We start from the raw sequence: 19,731 nt of genomic DNA on the forward strand, positions 1-19,731 counted from the left end.
AAATAAGGTTTCTGGAAATGTATGTCTGCAATATATTAATATTATCATTATTTAAAAAAAATATATACATATATATATATATACATACATATATATATATATATATATATATGATACATTACTTTTATATTAATTTAATAATATGAATATTATAACCATTTAAAAGTAATAAACTTCATAAGACAAAATGTGATTTAAAATGATGGAAAAACTTCAAAAACTTTCTTTATACATTTTTACTTAAAATATTGTTGATGTTAAAAATGTTGATTTAAAAAAAAAGAGAATGGACATGCCTTGCAACAAATTTCATTACTAAATAAATAAATGTATTATAAACAAATGATAATTTATTTACTATATATATATATATATATTTAATTTATTTAGTTTATATTTATTCATAATTTATATTGGACATAATATACATTTTGTAACAAATTTCATTACTAAATAAAGATATAAAATAAATGCATAATAAATAAATAACTGCATTTATTTACTATAATATAAATATACATGTATACTGTATATATAAATTAATTATATTTATACAAATTCTAAAATAATTAAACAAATTAAATTTATTATTATTATTATTATTATTATACACATCATTTTTGTAAAGGTCCCCTGAAGTGCCTTGAAACACGCAGCGTTATTCTGTGTGGTGACGTCATTTCAACTGAAACAGGAAGACTTTTTAAATTAGCCAATAGGGTTTTGTTTATATCTGCACAGTTCAGAGCTGTTGAGCTCGGTAAAGCCGCATTTGACAGCCACAGTCTAATAGATTATACCCCCCTAGATTCAATATGAAACTCTTAGTAAAACAAAATAGGGATCATAATCATGCTGAGGCTGTGTAGTTTTAAAAACGTTTAATATATGCCGACTCGCGCATATGATCCGCTCTGTGTGATCGCGTTTCTGGACCGGAGCCAAAGTCTGGATCAGACTGTGAGCGCTGCCGCGGTTCGCGTGAAACAACGTGAAACCAGACCTCATTTGCCCCAATCGAAAACATATTTACACCGTCTGAATCGTTCTCTATCGCCTACATTGTGCACTACGTGCCATTCACTGTACAGGAAATACTACACTGTGAACAAGCCACCGATCTTCAGCATCTATTTATAGTGTAGAGGGTGGGTGCTTTGGCTTCTAGAGAGCGTTTGATTGGTCAGAAGATTTGATGAGAAGCTGAAGTACAATGTGACGTAAAAAAAAACGTTGAGCCGTTTTGGCGGAAGTGACGAACTGCAAGCTTTGAATGCTTATATCTTCTAAATGCGAATTTTGTCACTGTTTTGGAGCACACTGCCTTATAGATAACCTTAAGACTAACATATTGATGCTAACACCCAAAAAACTTAAATTTTGATTTCATGGGGACTTTTTTTCATTTTTGTATGATAAACAGTTGTAGAATTCAATTGGCGACCCAACACAATACCAGTGTATATTGTATTTCTTGCTCTATTGTGTCAGATACGCCTGTTAGAAAGTGTCAAACTATTATTTCGGATGGGTTTCCAATCATACTGAGCGTAGCTTAGTGTGGTGGCATGCCGTCTCTCTCTCTCTCTGTCACTTCCATCAATCACTTACTTTTATATCTCTTTATTCCTCTCTCTCTCTCTCTCTCTCTGTCTCTCTCTCTCGCTCCTCCCCCGTGTCTGGGTGAGTGGTTTAGATCAGGGATCAAGCGCTCAGGGACTGATGTCTCTGGCGTTTTATTGGCAGCGTCACATGCGCTGATCATCAGAGCACAGATAGTTGAGCGCGTCTCTCCAGGGACCCTCGGCAGACCCATCTCACCCTCTCTCTCCATCAGCATGGAGCCGGGGTCGAGCTCCTGCCCGCGGGGTAAGTATTCGGCGTGGAGCGGGGCGTCCCGGATTCACGCTCTTGGGTTAGTGATGGCCGTGGATGTTCGTAGTGCTGCTCTGTTTAATGTCATTGTTCTTACTTCAGTTGTCGTGAAACTACCTTTTAGAAAGTTGGCGGGGAACTGGAAATGGGTTATTCGTGTTTTAATGTTAGAATATAAACACAAGATTTTTTCTAAACTAGATCTCGTTTTTTGCTGACGTAGATGTACAACTGCCAGTCAGGAACATCTCAGGTCGAAGAGTGTTTCAATGTTGTCAGCCAGAATATAACCTTTTCTCTAAACTGATTTAAAGTGACGTTTTGAAGGATGCGACTATAGTTGCATTGAGCTAGTCTTTGGTTTTACTTCAGTAGACGTGAAAATGCTGTTCTGGAACATCAAGATTATTGAAAATGATATATCTTGTCATTTTGTCAACCAGAATATAACCTTCTCTGAATGGACTTTAAGTGATATTTTTGAAGGTCATGTTGAACACTATCTCATTTTACTTCAGTAGATGTACAACTGTCCTTCTGTATCATCTCAGGTAGAAGATATGTTGGTGTCCTAATGTAGTCAACTCAACCAAGAATATAAACTGAATAAGTTTTCTAAAGCAACCAGTTGTTTTAGTCTTCATGCTTACTTCAGTAGATGTGAAATTGCTGTTCTGGAACTTTGCAATCATCTAGAATGAGATATTTTGCCGTTTTATGTTGTGAACCAGAATATAACTGCCTTTGCATGTAGCTCAATGTCACTTGTCTTAGTTCTTACTTTAGTAGACGTGGAATTGCTGGTCTGGGACATCAAAATCAGCTAGAACAAGATATTTAGCCATTTTTATGTTGGAGACCGTAATATAACCTTTTGTAAACTGACTTTAAGTGGCATTTGTGACTAGTTGGATTCAGCTAGTCTTAGATCTTACATTAGTAGATGTGAAAGCACAATCAGCTAGCATGAGGTGTTTTTAATGCTGTCAGTCAGAAGAGTATTAACAGAACTTCTCCTCTAAACTCACTTTAAGTGTCTGTTTGAAGTTGTGACATTACATTAAGCTAGTTTTAGTTCTAATTTAAATAAGATGTTAAAGTTGCTTTTTTGGTCTTCTCAGGCAACTGAAACAATATATTTTGGGTGTTAATGTTGTGAACCTGAATATAAATGAATAAGTTTACTACCTTTCTGGAACTTCTCAAATAGCAGATAGTCAGAAAATAACAACACTTTCCTAAGCTGACTTTAAGTGACTTTTTAAAGTTTTTTTTAAAGAGAAGAGTTGCAAACAAGAAAAATAATCATGCATTTTATTTTTATATAATTTTGTAACATCTTGCTTTAAGGATGTAAATCTTTTTGTTTGGTTGGTTATTTTTGTTTTTTTTGTTTGTTTATTTTATTTTATTTTAATTTTTTTTGCTGGAAACCCATACAAAATACTGATTAAGAACTTGCAGTTGAGAATCTCCCTAAAAACAAAGAAAACATCTACCATTTTTCATCTACCTGGAGCCAAATGTCTGTCCGTTTATTTTCTGCTTTCTGTTTTGCTCTTTCGTTCGTTCGTTTGTTCGTTCATTCATTCATTTGTTCATTCGTTCTTACTTGAATATGTAAGAGGTAAAACTACCTCACACGGCTAAAGCACTACCGCTGTCATGCCTGGAAAAGGAATCGTCTTAAGCCAAGAGCATGCAGTGTGGCACTGCTGATCGGATGAACTCAGTGACATTGTAGGTAATTTTGGCTGGTTCCATCATAGCCGTCTGCCACGGTTTAAACTAAGACTGATTGTAATATGGAACTATAAAACTTTGTTGTTGTAGAGTTTATAGCAGCTTGGCATGGCATGTTTTGCCAGCTCATGCAGTGTTAAATAAAAGGTTATTTAGATGTGCAATTCTAAGTAACATTTATTTTCTTTCCTTCTCTGAACATGCAAATCTTTAGCAACATGTCCTCGGCAGATATGGAAAAAAAATATTTTCCATATTAGCATCTTTGTCTTGTTTTCCAGTAAAAATATCTACACTTCCTTTAGAAGAGAAGCAAAAATGAATTTTAAGCCATGTTTTAAATTTATTTTAAATTTATTTTGAAAATGTTATTTATTTTAATTAATGAATTACGTTAATTAATTCATTTTGGTTTTGGCAGTTTATTTTGAATTAATTTTTTGAATTATTTTTTTTACGTAAATATGCTGAGGTTTAAAACCAGAAATAAATATTAATGAATTTTATATTTGTGTAATTTTAAAACTTTATCTTACTTTAAGGATGTAAATATTTTTGTTAATGTTTTTATTTATTTATTTATTTATTAATTTTTTCTTGGAAAACCAGACAAAATGCTGATTAAGAACTTGCAGTTGAAAATCCCCATCAAAAACAGGAAACATATGCCATTTTTGAGCACCAGGAGCCAAATGTCCATCCGTTTATTGATCATTTCTGTTCTGCTTTCCATTTTGCTAACTCATTCATTCTCTGTGCGAGTTTCTCTGGATGAAGGGTGTGCATTGTGTTGCAGCTGAATGAAGGACGGTGACGTCTGCAGTCATATAAGCATATCTGTAATCTAGGTCATTTTGATGAAAGTAGATCACGTCTCGTGAGATTTGGCATTACTGTATCAAGTGTCTGTAGTCATAGATGCAATGTGAATGTGAACAGAATATAATACTGAGAGTCCAAAGTTAAACCTTTCAAGGCGTAAATGGATAAACACTTCACAATTTCAAATCAAAAGTTTGTGTCTGGCTTTTGTTGTCATAATCTCTATTAAAAAAAAATCTGTCTATAAAAGTGCCAAAGGCACAAAATAAAGGTTTCTGTCAACTACAAGAAACTAATCAATTGATGTTTTTTTTTTCATGCCAACATGAAATCAAAATTTACTGTTTACCTTTTACTTAAATGCATGAACTGAACAATTGTAAAACTTGAAAGCAATATACCGTATTTAACAAAAATATGTGCTCAGAATGTTTTCCATTATGTTACGAAAATTTTATTTCTGAACGCTCTCTGAAGTTCAAAACGTCCCATTTTTTTTTAAATGTAAAAAAAAAAAAGAAAAATTTTTTCTTGGTTATGTGTATGTTAGAAACAACATTAAGCCAATGTTCCATTTTGGAATTTTGCAAACATTATGGGAATGTTTTCTAAACCATCTGAAACTAGTTAGTAGTAACAGTTTAGTTAGATGTTTGTCTAATGTTTTTTAAATGCTTCAGAAAAACGTTGCATAAACAATTGGTGAGCATTATTAAAGATCAGATAACATTTAACAAAGATTACTAGAAGAATGTGTGTTCATAACTTTGAGAGAACTGTGCCAGAACGTTCCCTGTCGGCTCTGTTGCCGTAGGGCTTTGTATCTTTTCAATGTTTAGAGTTGCTTGGATTCTAGTTAAACACCTCAACCAGGCTTTTAACATCTTAGCCAGCGTGTTTTGTTCTGGTGGAGTTGTAGAACTGGAGGTTGTGGCTCAACCGGTAGAAACATGACGCTAAAACACCAGGGTTTTTAATTCCAGTGAAGCACACTTGCTGATTAAGTGTTGATGTTAAATGCATGTAAAGGTGCTTTAAATAAAAGTGTCTGTCAAATGCATTTATGTAAATGTCATGCATTCATGTATATTTAGTGCTGCGACTTTAGCATCACTTTGAGTACTTTTTCTCCTGGAAATTCTAGCATAAATGTGTGTGTGTGCACCAAACTGTTTGAACTGGTTTCAAACCAGTTTGCAAATGCACTATTGTTCCAGGCGGTATGAAAAATGACTCATATGCACATTAGAGCATCTTGTGGTTTTATTGCATAATCATACATTTACATTCATGCATTTTGCAAATGCTTTTATTCCGAAAAGCACCGAGAAACGAGCCAGCAATAATCATAATATACAATGCCAGACATGCACAGATTTTGTTGGATCTTCAAGCTGGCGAACGATCACATTTGTATTTTCCAAAAGCTTTTTCTGTTTGCAAAGTTAAACCGTTCAGTCCTATTTAATTCAGCATCTGTGGCGTATCGTACGTCTAATCTAAGAAACTCTTGGAACAGCGCGTCGTTCTGAATCTGAATTATATGCTGCGTTGAAATGATAGGTTTGATGAAATGAATAAAGCGATGCAATCTGAAAATAAATCCTATAGTGACAGAGCCCAGTCCAGATGATTATTTAAATCACTGCAGTTTAACATCTATATATAAGCACAACTCAGGCGGAGCAGTGAACGTGCACCGTCCACCTCTGAGTAAGTGCGTGTTTTCAGCTATACGTTTAGGTTTTATAAGTGCTTTAGTGACAGGACACCATATGCTATCAGATTCTCTGAGCATCGCAGAGTTTGACCAGTGAACCGGAGGACATTGATCACCATCATGCTCTAATTATAGGAAAATCATTTCGTCTGACCTGCGGCGATGGATAGGAAGTCTGCTTTTTCCTAATTTACCCAAGAGAGCACACATAACAGACCATAAACACCTCTCTCTTCACAAGCAAACAGCATTTTAGTGGCACATCTCCTGCAGCCAGCTGTAATCATGTCTTTTCTCTCTCTCGCTCATGTTCTGTTGCTCTCTCCATCTGTCTGTCTGTCTGATACAGGTGATGGAAACCCAAGGGAAAGCAGCCCCTTCATCAATAACACAGATGATAATAAGGGAAATCTATATGATGGGAAAAACATGGCACTTTTTGAGGTACTGTCTTTAAACTTTTTTTACTATCAATATGCATATTTTTGACTAACAACATGAAAAAAATATTACGATTAAAACTTATTTTTAAAATAAGAAATTGTATTTTGCTTAAGTTTATTTCAGGATTATTTACTGATGATTTTCTTTGCATTTTTTTTTCATGACAATTTTGCACATTTATCCTCAAATTTTCATTTTAGTAATCCATCTTGATGGTTTAGTTTTGTGTTTTTTGTTTTATTAGATTCTCTCATTTTTAATACTAATTAAAATACTAGTTAATATTTACTAATTAAAACACTAATTACTGATTCAGTAATATTTTTGAATAGTATAGTACAATAAATACCACTTTGACGTATACATTACAATTTAAATATAATAATAATAATAATAATAATAGAACTAATATTATTTGTATTACAGTAATGTTAATTTTGGTGGAAAATGAACTGAAATAATGCAAAAATATTAATAACAAAAAAAAGACTGTCATAATTTTTTATTAAGCAAAATATAAGCATTTATTTATTTATTTATTTGTTTGATTAATCATTACAATAACCAGAATTTTGGTAAAATAACACTTAAAATAATGTCATTATATTAAAAAATATTATATAAAATATAAAATATTAATAGCTAAAAAAAGGCATGCTATTCTTTATGCAAAAAAATTATATAGTTTTTCATTCTTTTGATTTTAGGGTGAAATATGACCGAAATGTGCTTTTAATAAGTTGTGTGAGATTACTTATTATCGCATTCAAGTTCTTTTCAAGCCTGTATTTGACATCATGGCTTTTCTCCACTCTGTTTTCCACATTCTCGTTTCATGTTTATGGCCACAAATAAAGTAATTCATGGGTCATTACGTTTATTTTTGTATCATTTCATGATTTCGGACAGACAGAGCTGTTATTGCGTTCTTTGATTTTGGTGCCTACATTTATTTTTACTCTTCGAGACATTGTAGAGGTTTGAAACGAGTCGTTTGTGTTTGCTGGTTTGCAGTTTTTGATCAAATGCATGACCTTTACCCTTTCAGGAGGAGATGGACAGCAATCCCATGGTATCTTCACTTCTCAGCAAACTGGCCAACTACACGAACCTCACGCAGGGCGTCAGGGAACACGAGGAGGCCGACGAGGATGAAGGTGCCAAGAAGCAGACAGTCAAGGTAACGGACTGAGAACCATTACACATCATAAAAACATTTACATGACTTTAGCTCAAGTTTTGGGGTCATTTCCTTTAAATTTAGCATTAGAGGACAGACTAAACTCATTTCATCTGTAGACATGAAGTTGCCTGAATGAGAGACACGTGAAGCCGAGCTTTCAGATGTTCAAGCTTGTGTCTGTGTGCTCTAATCTAAAACAAATCAGACACACATTCTCAGCATTCTTTCAGCTTTTGTTGAAAATACGACAGGAAATGAACACAGGTCAGATCGTTTGGAACGTCTGATTACGGAAACATGTCAGAAATGACCTGAACTTCTCATAATTCTATTGTTCCATTGCACCGTTCAGGAAACGCAATAAACCTTAGTCTGAAGCAGGGTTATTATAAGTTAACTAAAACTTAAAAAACATTTTAGATCTTTAGGGTTCCTAATTTGGTTACATTTAGTTCTTTGGAGATTAAGATTATAGTTTTTGATATTTCATTACAGGTTTTTCAGGTCAGTGTTTTGATTTCTATAAAGCACAGAGTTCATGTTGTTAATTAACACTAAAAACTGAAATAAAATATTTAACTTCAAATTATTTTATTTCAGCTAGTTGACAAGGCAACATTTCTAATTTTTAGTTTACATTTATTTAATACTAAAATAACTAAAAATAGAGGGAAAAGTTTATAAACATTTTTTAAAACAAAAAACAAAACTACAGTACATTTATATGGTTCTTACATGGTTAAAAAATGATATAGTTCTTTGGATATTAAAAATACAGTTTTTTGATGTTTCATTGCAGTTTTTCAGATCAGTGTTTCGATTTCTGAGTTAATATTGTTAACTAAAACTAAAAACTTTTTTTTTTACTTGAAATAAAAATTAATGAATTTTATATTTGTGTAATTTTAAAACTTTATCTTACTTTAAGGATGTAAATATTTTTGTTAATGTTTTTATTTATTTATTTATTTTTTCTTGGAAAACCAGACAAAATGCTGATTAAGAACTTGCAGTTGAAAATCCCCATCAAAAACAGGAAACATATGCCATTTTTGAGCACCAGGAGCCAAATGTCCATCCGTTTATTGATCATTTCTGTTCTGCTTTCCATTTTGCTAACTCATTCATTCTCTGTGCGAGTTTCTCTGGATGAAGGGTGTGCATTGTGTTGCAGCTGAATGAAGGACGGTGACGTCTGCAGTCATATAAGCATATCTGTAATCTAGGTCATTTTGATGAAAGTAGATCACGTCTCGTGAGATTTGGCATTACTGTATCAAGTGTCTGTAGTCATAGATGCAATGTGAATGTGAACAGAATATAATACTGAGAGTCCAAAGTTAAACCTTTCAAGGCGTAAATGGATAAACACTTCACAATTTCAAATCAAAAGTTTGTGTCTGGCTTTTGTTGTCATAATCTCTATTAAAAAAAAATCTGTCTATAAAAGTGCCAAAGGCACAAAATAAAGGTTTCTGTCAACTACAAGAAACTAATCAATTGATGTTTTTTTTTTCATGCCAACATGAAATCAAAATTTACTGTTTACCTTTTACTTAAATGCATGAACTGAACAATTGTAAAACTTGAAAGCAATATACCGTATTTAACAAAAATATGTGCTCAGAATGTTTTCCATTATGTTACGAAAATTTTATTTCTGAACGCTCTCTGAAGTTCAAAACGTCCCATTTTTTTTTAAATGTAAAAAAAAAAAAGAAAAATTTTTTCTTGGTTATGTGTATGTTAGAAACAACATTAAGCCAATGTTCCATTTTGGAATTTTGCAAACATTATGGGAATGTTTTCTAAACCATCTGAAACTAGTTAGTAGTAACAGTTTAGTTAGATGTTTGTCTAATGTTTTTTAAATGCTTCAGAAAAACGTTGCATAAACAATTGGTGAGCATTATTAAAGATCAGATAACATTTAACAAAGATTACTAGAAGAATGTGTGTTCATAACTTTGAGAGAACTGTGCCAGAACGTTCCCTGTCGGCTCTGTTGCCGTAGGGCTTTGTATCTTTTCAATGTTTAGAGTTGCTTGGATTCTAGTTAAACACCTCAACCAGGCTTTTAACATCTTAGCCAGCGTGTTTTGTTCTGGTGGAGTTGTAGAACTGGAGGTTGTGGCTCAACCGGTAGAAACATGACGCTAAAACACCAGGGTTTTTAATTCCAGTGAAGCACACTTGCTGATTAAGTGTTGATGTTAAATGCATGTAAAGGTGCTTTAAATAAAAGTGTCTGTCAAATGCATTTATGTAAATGTCATGCATTCATGTATATTTAGTGCTGCGACTTCAGCATCACTTTGAGTACTTTTTCTCCTGGAAATTCTAGCATAAATGTGTGTGTGTGTGCACCAAACTGTTTGAACTGGTTTCAAACCAGTTTGCAAATGCACTATTGTTCCAGGCGGTATGAAAAATGACTCATATGCACATTAGAGCATCTTGTGGTTTTATTGCATAATCATACATTTACATTCATGCATTTTGCAAATGCTTTTATTCCGAAAAGCACCGAGAAACGAGCCAGCAATAATCATAATATACAATGCCAGACATGCACAGATTTTGTTGGATCTTCAAGCTGGCGAACGATCACATTTGTATTTTCCAAAAGCTTTTTCTGTTTGCAAAGTTAAACCGTTCAGTCCTATTTAATTCAGCATCTGTGGCGTATCGTACGTCTAATCTAAGAAACTCTTGGAACAGCGCGTCGTTCTGAATCTGAATTATATGCTGCGTTGAAATGATAGGTTTGATGAAATGAATAAAGCGATGCAATCTGAAAATAAATCCTATAGTGACAGAGCCCAGTCCAGATGATTATTTAAATCACTGCAGTTTAACATCTATATATAAGCACAACTCAGGCGGAGCAGTGAACGTGCACCGTCCACCTCTGAGTAAGTGCGTGTTTTCAGCTATACGTTTAGGTTTTATAAGTGCTTTAGTGACAGGACACCATATGCTATCAGATTCTCTGAGCATCGCAGAGTTTGACCAGTGAACCGGAGGACATTGATCACCATCATGCTCTAATTATAGGAAAATCATTTCGTCTGACCTGCGGCGATGGATAGGAAGTCTGCTTTTTCCTAATTTACCCAAGAGAGCACACATAACAGACCATAAACACCTCTCTCTTCACAAGCAAACAGCATTTTAGTGGCACATCTCCTGCAGCCAGCTGTAATCATGTCTTTTCTCTCTCTCGCTCATGTTCTGTTGCTCTCTCCATCTGTCTGTCTGTCTGATACAGGTGATGGAAACCCAAGGGAAAGCAGCCCCTTCATCAATAACACAGATGATAATAAGGGAAATCTATATGATGGGAAAAACATGGCACTTTTTGAGGTACTGTCTTTAAACTTCTTTTTTTTTTTTTTACTATCAATATGCATATTTTTGACTAACAACATGAAAAAAATATTACGATTAAAACTTATTTTTAAAATAAGAAATTGTATTTTGCTTAAGTTTATTTCAGGATTATTTACTGATGATTTTCTTTGCATTTTTTTTTCATGACAATTTTGCACATTTATCCTCAAATTTTCATTTTAGTAATCCATCTTGATGGTTTAGTTTTGTGTTTTTTGTTTTATTAGATTCTCTCATTTTTAATACTAATTAAAATACTAGTTAATATTTACTAATTAAAACACTAATTACTGATTCAGTAATATTTTTGAATAGTATAGTACAATAAATACCACTTTGACGTATACATTACAATTTAAATATAATAATAATAATAATAATAGAACTAATATTATTTGTATTACAGTAATGTTAATTTTGGTGGAAAATGAACTGAAATAATGCAAAAATATTAATAACAAAAAAAAGACTGTCATAATTTTTTATTAAGCAAAATATAAGCATTTATTTATTTATTTATTTGTTTGATTAATCATTACAATAACCAGAATTTTGGTAAAATAACACCTAAAATAATGTCATTATATTAAAAAATATTATATAAAATATAAAATATTAATAGCTAAAAAAAGGCATGCTATTCTTTATGCAAAAAAATTATATCGTTTTTCATTCTTTTGATTTTAGGGTGAAATATGACCGAAATGTGCTTTTAATAAGTTGTGTGAGATTACTTCTTATCGCATTCAAGTTCTTTTCAAGCCTGTATTTGACATCATGGCTTTTCTCCACTCTGTTTTCCACATTCTCGTTTCATGTTTATGGCCACAAATAAAGTAATTCATGGGTCATTACGTTTATTTTTGTATCATTTCATGATTTCGGACAGACAGAGCTGTTATTGCGTTCTTTGATTTTGGTGCCTACATTTATTTTTACTCTTCGAGACATTGTAGAGGTTTGAAACGAGTCGTTTGTGTTTGCTGGTTTGCAGTTTTTGATCAAATGCATGACCTTTACCCTTTCAGGAGGAGATGGACAGCAATCCCATGGTATCTTCACTTCTCAGCAAACTGGCCAACTACACGAACCTCACGCAGGGCGTCAGGGAACACGAGGAGGCCGACGAGGATGAAGGTGCCAAGAAGCAGACAGTCAAGGTAACGGACTGAGAACCATTATACATCAGAAGAACATTTAGTTTAGTTTTTGGACAGTATCGTGGTCATTTCCTTTAAATTTAGCATTAGAGGACAGACTAAACTCATTTCATCTGTAGACATGAAGTTGCCTGAATGAGAGACACGTGAAGCCGAGCTTTCAGATGTTCAAGCTTGTGTCTGTGTGCTCTAATCTAAAACAAATCAGACACACATTCTCAGCATTCTTTCAGCTTTTGTTGAAAATACGACAGGAAATGAACACAGGTCAGATCGTTTGGAACGTCTGATTACGGAAACATGTCAGAAATTCAAGGTAACGGACTGAGAACCATTACACATCATAAAAACATTTACATGACTTTAGCTCAAGTTTTGGGGTCATTTCCTTTAAATTTAGCATTAGAGGACAGACTAAACTCATTTCATCTGTAGACATGAAGTTGCCTGAATGAGAGACACGTGAAGCCGAGCTTTCAGATGTTCAAGCTTGTGTCTGTGTGCTCTAATCTAAAACAAATCAGACACACATTCTCAGCATTCTTTCAGCTTTTGTTGAAAATACGACAGGAAATGAACACAGGTCAGATCGTTTGGAACGTCTGATTACGGAAACATGTCAGAAATGACCTGAACTTCTCATAATTCTATTGTTCCATTGCACCGTTCAGGAAACGCAATAAACCTTAGTCTGAAGCAGGGTTATTATAAGTTAACTAAAACTTAAAAAACATTTTAGATCTTTAGGGTTCCTAATTTGGTTACATTTAGTTCTTTGGAGATTAAGATTATAGTTTTTGATATTTCATTACAGGTTTTTCAGGTCAGTGTTTTGATTTCTATAAAGCACAGAGTTCATGTTGTTAATTAACACTAAAAACTGAAATAAAATATTTAACTTCAAATTATTTTATTTCAGCTAGTTGACAAGGCAACATTTCTAATTTTTAGTTTACATTTATTTAATACTAAAATAACTAAAAATAGAGGGAAAAGTTTATAAACATTTTTTAAAACAAAAAACAAAACTACAGTACATTTATATGGTTCTTACATGGTTAAAAAATGATATAGTTCTTTGGATATTAAAAATACAGTTTTTTGATGTTTCATTGCAGTTTTTCAGATCAGTGTTTCGATTTCTGAGTTAATATTGTTAACTAAAACTAAAAACTTTTTTTTTTACTTGAAATAAAATAAACTTTAACTGAAATAATTATAAAATATATATACAAAAAATTATACATATACATATATATTACGTTTTTACTAAAATACTAAAATAACTAAAAATGAAATAAAAATATATACACATTGTTTTTAAAAATAAAAATGACTAAAACTCACAAAAAGACTAAAACTAAAATCTAAATGAAAACTAAAAATATAAAAAAAACTAATTCAAAATATAAACTATAATGGTATATAAATAATACCTAAATAACACTTTCACTACATATATGTGTTTTTAACTAAAGAATAAAAAGTTTGTGGCATTAGTGTGCAAAACCGTTCAGGGCTTTTGATTTTTAGTAGGGATGTAACGATTCACTCAACTCACGATTCGACACGATTCACAATACCGATTTCTGGATTCAATTTTCTCACAAAATTAGATTTGAGACAAAATATAAATGAAAATATGTCCTTTTATTATTGCTTGGATAAAATGCTGAAATTTCTTTGTGAAACTGAAATATGAAATTTTAAAACAAACCCCAAATCAAATAAATAAACAACACAAATAAAAGACATCTCTTCATATAAACAAACTAAGGCTTTGCCGGTGCTCTTTGCATTCAGTTTGAGGCAACCACTGGGTTTTAATCACGATCCAAACAAAGATTCTGCGTACATGCTGCATGAGCGTTTAAAAATAAATTCTAAATTAGATTGTATAATTTCAACATTTGAAGCAAAACCAGAATGGTCTGACTTTAACTTTGCGAAATTATGCTACATAAAACATCTGAACGAGACCAAAACAGCAGGCGGGCTGCATGAGACGCAGATTCACTCTCTGACAGCAGGTGGCGCTTTTGGAGCAGCAGTAATAATGCAGCGTTTCCATGGTTACCGCAGTAAACAAAGCAGCAGTGCTTATAAACATTACATTAATATGCATTATACAGAGTCAAGATGAAAAGAAAATATCATTTAAACTTTTCTAAAGGTAGTCAGTTCCCCTTAGAGATGCATTCATATAAACTCCTACCCACAACTGTATCGCGATTCGTTTTACATCTCAACCGATTTGAATCGTTACATATTTGTATCGATTTTTAACCGGCTCGCTGTGCATCGTTACATCTAGTGGTCGACCGATATTGTTTTTTTGACAGCCGATTACGATACCGATATCTTGGCAAGCAGGGTGGCCGATATAAAGCCGATAAAATTTTATTTATTTTAATTGAAATTTAAGAAATTTGAAATTATTTCAAAATGGATTAAAAAATAATTGTTAAATAAACATACTTATTCTTTAGATGACAAAGTATATCATAAATATTTAATAAAAATATAATTAAAAAGGAAGTTAACACTGTAGCCAACAGACACAGAAGTTTGTGTGCATTGGGAATCATATTTTTTCAAATAAAGCCAAGGTAACACTCATTCTACATACAGCACACAGTGGAAATTACATGAATATGATAGTGGGCAAATGCATAAAGCGCAGCGTAATTTGAAATCACGAGTTTAAAGTATTTCAATCACACGTCTCCAGTGAAGCTGAACTCTCCTACTGTCCGCGTTCAATTCGCACGGACCGACCGTCACACAGAAAACAAGCGATCATTCAGGATACATGCACACTTCACACGATCTCACAGCTGGATCTGACTAAGTTTGCAAGGTTTGTGAAGTTAAATGCTCATTAGTCATTCAAAGATTTGTTTAAATTATATAAATGCATATTTGCTGAATGCTGACGGCAAACAAGAAAGTATTATAATGTGTGCCTTTCTATTACTAATAATATAAAAGCAATACACACACACACACATATATATATATATATATATATGACTTAATTATCCATCAGAAATTGTTTGGATGATAAAAAAATGTTTAAAAGTAATGCTGAAAAAGTCAGAAGGGAAAGTTATTTAGAAAATTATTACATTTTGGTGAAAGATTCAAATGTGCACCGATGAATTTAGTCTTGAATTTAAGTGCAGTTTTTTTCATGCCATTTTTTTAGTTCACACATCTCAAAAACATAAAGAAATATGCATAAAATATACAAAAATATAACATAAAAAAAAAAAAAGCAGATTTTATTTTAACAGACAGGAATGAAAAATGCAAGACTGGATTTAAGTGATAAAAAGTTTTTCTATATGAATAATGTTTAAAAAGTCAGAAAGAGAAATTATTTCATAAGTTGAGCAAGTTATTACAAAATATATTTTTTATGAATTTTTTTGATAGTTACCCATTTTAGCCTTTTTTCTTGCTTGTTATAAATTATATCTATTTAGTGAATATAAAGTGTAAGGTTGATTAAAACACGTTTAATTTCCGCTTTAAACCACTCTACAGCTGTTATACACAATCAGAATATAAATTGGAAAAATGCTAAAAATGGCAGGTGCAGTGAAAGCTCTTTGTGTCTGTATTTGGCCAGTACAGATCACTCAATCTCCTTCATTGTAACCGCTTTATTTCTCCCGGTAAGCCTGTTGGAGCTTCGTGGCCGTTAATTGGCTTTAGTCCAGTAGCTTTTCAGAGACGCAGGGATTTAGAGTGGACTTTCAGCTCAAGGACACTCAGACACAACGGCCGGATTGCATAACACCCAGATGCAGATGCCCTTTAATAGAGTACACCTTCCTGCAGAAAGAAACTGTGCTGTACATGATGTTGAGTTTCATTGACCTGTTTACTTTCTTAATACACGTCCCTGGTCTGAATGATTCATCAATGCGCGTTATTCTAAAAATAGTCTTTGTAATATCAAAATAACTTAGCTGATATGAAACTCCCAATGTCAATTCTAATGTGTAATATTATATACAATACTGTAAAATTTAGTGTAATATTAATAAAAAATGATTTTTCTTTTTTTGATTAAATCATAAGGAAAACGTATTGTACACATTTTAGTCATATACTAAATATTGCTACTAAATTAAATATTACATTATACTAAATATTACATTATTTTATATTTAAAAAATTCTTTTTTTAAATAAGAAAATCTTTTAACTTAAATCAACATTATACTAAATATTGTGTTTTTTATAAAATTATTTTTTTTATTATTTTTCATTATAATCTCTTCAAAATGAAATCGACATTATGCTAAATATTACATTACATAATATTACACCTGAGAATTGATATGATCAGCCAATTTTATTTTCATTTTTCATTAAATAGAAATAAATAAAATATACAAAACTAAAAAAAAATACTATACTAAAAAAATAAAAATTTTAGTAAATATGACATTATTTTATTTAATATTACACATTTGAGTTGATGTGATGGTGATTTTTCATATATATATATATAATGTTTCTTAATATTTAATAGGGCCTGTGGACAATTTTACTAAATAATAAGAAAAATATTACAATATTTGACTCAACATTTTTATTACATTATTTTACATTATTTTATATCATATTACACATTAGAATTGATATCATAGTGATTTTTCTTCTTTTTTTCAAATAAGAAAAATCTTTTATTTAAATTTTTTTTTGTGTGTGTGTCTGAATTAATAGTAATTCATTAAAAATGTATATATTTTTTAATTAAAATTGTCTTTATTTTTTTTAAATTTCTGAATTAATAAAATGCTGTGGACATTTTTTCAGACTATGTTGACAGCCATATCAATGAGTGCCATTGCTACGAACGGTGTTGTTCCAGGTAAGACATTGGCGTATTACATTTATTGCTCTCATTTTGTATTTAAACAGGAATGACATCATGGTCTGCATAAACCCAAGTTAAACCTCAAACACCCAGCATGAGAGATTATGGTGTTTATTGTAACCGCAGCGATGGTCTCCAGTAGAAATGCACTGCGGTCATTGCATGCGGTCATCATGTTCTCTGTTTGACCTGTTCCTGGAGTTCCTATTGTTCTGTGTCACATTTACGCTTCGCTGATGTTTGTCTCCAGCTGGAGGCTCGTACTACATGATCTCTCGCTCTCTGGGCCCGGAGTTCGGAGGCGCTGTGGGTCTGTGTTTCTATCTGGGCACCACATTCGCCGGTGCCATGTACATCCTCGGGACTATCGAGATCCTCTTGGTGAGTGTTGTGTGTGCAGTTAAGGGTTACAGTCAGATTAGGGCCAGAAAATCCAAAGAGCAGAGATTTTAGAAACCATTAATTAGCTACTAGGCCATAAAGATCATCTAAAAATAACCTTAAACTTTCATTTGAGGAATTATTGAATGATTGGATGAGGTATTTTGCTGCTGATATAAAATCAGGCAACATGGTATATATATATTTATTTTTTTTCTTTTTCTTTTTTTTTTGTAAATTGATTTGATTTGATTTGAATTTAATGCACTTTAATTTCACTTGCTGCCGATATAAAATTAAGCAACTTTGTGAATTTTATTTTATAAGAACTTCTATTTCACTTACATGAAAAAATAAGTTCGGGGTCCATGGAAAAGAAAATCCTTGTAAAAAAAAAAAAATGTAACAGTAAAAAATATGATTAAAATTAATTAATTAATTAAAAAATAAACAAATGAAAATGCTTAAATAAAAAAAACTGATTGATTTAAATAAATAAAATTTTTTATTAAATAATAAATTTTGAACTTAAGACATTTAAAAGTACAGTGCAGAAAAAATGTAGTAATGTAACAATATAAACTAAATATTTTCTAAATAATTTGCACATATTTAGAATATCAAGGTTTTACAGTCTAAATTGGGTCTTTATACATGACAATATATAGCTGCCTTTTAAATTTTTGGGTGGGGGTCCATTACACAAAGATGGTCATATTTGGGGGTCCATGGCATCTAAAAGATTGAAAACTGCTGCTATTACTCTTATTTCTCCGAGATGCATTCTGTCAGATGATACTTACCAATCCTATTCCCGTCATTTCCCCATGATTTCCTCTCTATTCTGTTCTATAAAATAGCATCTTCTATCTGTGTTGTGTCACAGACGTACATAGTGCCCAGCGCTGCCATCTTTAAGGCGGAGGAGAAGGCGGAGGAGGCGGACGCTCTGCTGAATAACATGCGTGTGTACGGGACGTGCTGTCTGACGCTCATGGCTCTCGTGGTGTTCGTCGGTGTGAAGTACGTCAATAAGCTTGCGCTGGTCTTCCTGGCCTGTGTGGTGCTGTCCATCCTGGCCATCTACGCCGGGGTCATCAAAACCATCTTTGAACCTCCGGTTTTCCCGTAAGTCACGCATTTTGTTTTTTGTTTTGTTATTTTATTTTGTTTTGTTTTTGCTGCCTAAAAATTAGTACAATTGTATTTTTATTTTAACACTTTTATTTCACTTACATAAAAAAAATAAGTAATATTTTATTTTATTTTAACACTTTTATTTCACTTACCTAAAAATAAGTAATATTTTATTTTATTTTAACACTTTTATTTCACTTACCTAAAAATAAGTAATATTTTATTTAATTTTTTTATTTTTTGAGCCTTGTATTGTATGTTGTACAGCATCACCTATCTAAACTAAACCAAGCCTCTTTAAAGATTGTAGCAGCATCGGGCAGCTCTCTTTGCGTTATGTTGAACCACAAACACCCGCAGCAGTGTTTGCTTCACAGATGAACACAGGCTTTCTCAATAACCACAAGCCTCCTGACAGTAAACTCTGATTTAAACCAATGCATTGTAAAGGCTGGTTTGTCCTCTCCAGGGTCTGTTTGTTGGGCAACCGCACCCTGCAGAACCACGGCTTTGACAAGTGCATGAAGACAGAAATAATAGACAACGTGACCGTGACCACGAAGCTTTGGTCTCTGTTCTGTAAAGGACCGGAGCTCAACGCCAGCTGCAGTGAATACTTCAGCCTCAATAACGTCACGGAGATCCAGGGCATTCCCGGCCTCACCAGCGGAGTCATTTCAGGTGAGAGCAGTAACTGAAGGCAACATTTACCCTCTGTACTTTATTATATAAACATAATCTTCAATAACCTGTGAAATAAATCACGTTATGGAAGTGGAATAGGTTGCACATGCCGTTTTGTGTTCATTCAGACCTCAGCTTGCTTGTGCTCGACATCTGAGACATGCGATGCCTGAATGAGACACGTCCTCGGAAAAAGTGCTCTTGGCTTCAAATGTACTTTAAGTGCAAAAAACACACTTTTTTGCATTTGCATTTCAAGCAAAACCATATTGAAATAGTGCTGGGCGATAAATGAT

At 32.7% G+C, this 19,731-nt stretch overlaps 1 protein-coding gene across 1 annotated transcript in view; it reads left to right on the forward strand.

Moving 5' to 3' along the window:
- The window catches only part of LOC107572501 (solute carrier family 12 member 5-like), a 55,381-nt gene that overhangs the window by 12,934 nt on the left and 22,716 nt on the right, over positions 1-19,731 (forward strand). The window contains exons 2-9 of the mRNA XM_016258924.1: positions 6,510-6,604; positions 7,653-7,794; positions 11,059-11,153; positions 12,209-12,340; positions 17,173-17,227; positions 17,484-17,614; positions 18,501-18,742; positions 19,221-19,432. Coding sequence (XP_016114410.1) covers positions 6,510-6,604; positions 7,653-7,794; positions 11,059-11,153; positions 12,209-12,340; positions 17,173-17,227; positions 17,484-17,614; positions 18,501-18,742; positions 19,221-19,432 — 1,104 coding nt within the window. The remainder of the gene's footprint in view (positions 1-6,509; positions 6,605-7,652; positions 7,795-11,058; positions 11,154-12,208; positions 12,341-17,172; positions 17,228-17,483; positions 17,615-18,500; positions 18,743-19,220; positions 19,433-19,731) is intronic.

This window comes from Sinocyclocheilus grahami, unplaced genomic scaffold (assembly GCF_001515645.1).
Source record: "Sinocyclocheilus grahami isolate Dianchi unplaced genomic scaffold, SAMN03320097.WGS_v1.1 scaffold1764.1, whole genome shotgun sequence".
Lineage (NCBI taxonomy): Eukaryota > Metazoa > Chordata > Actinopteri > Cypriniformes > Cyprinidae > Sinocyclocheilus > Sinocyclocheilus grahami.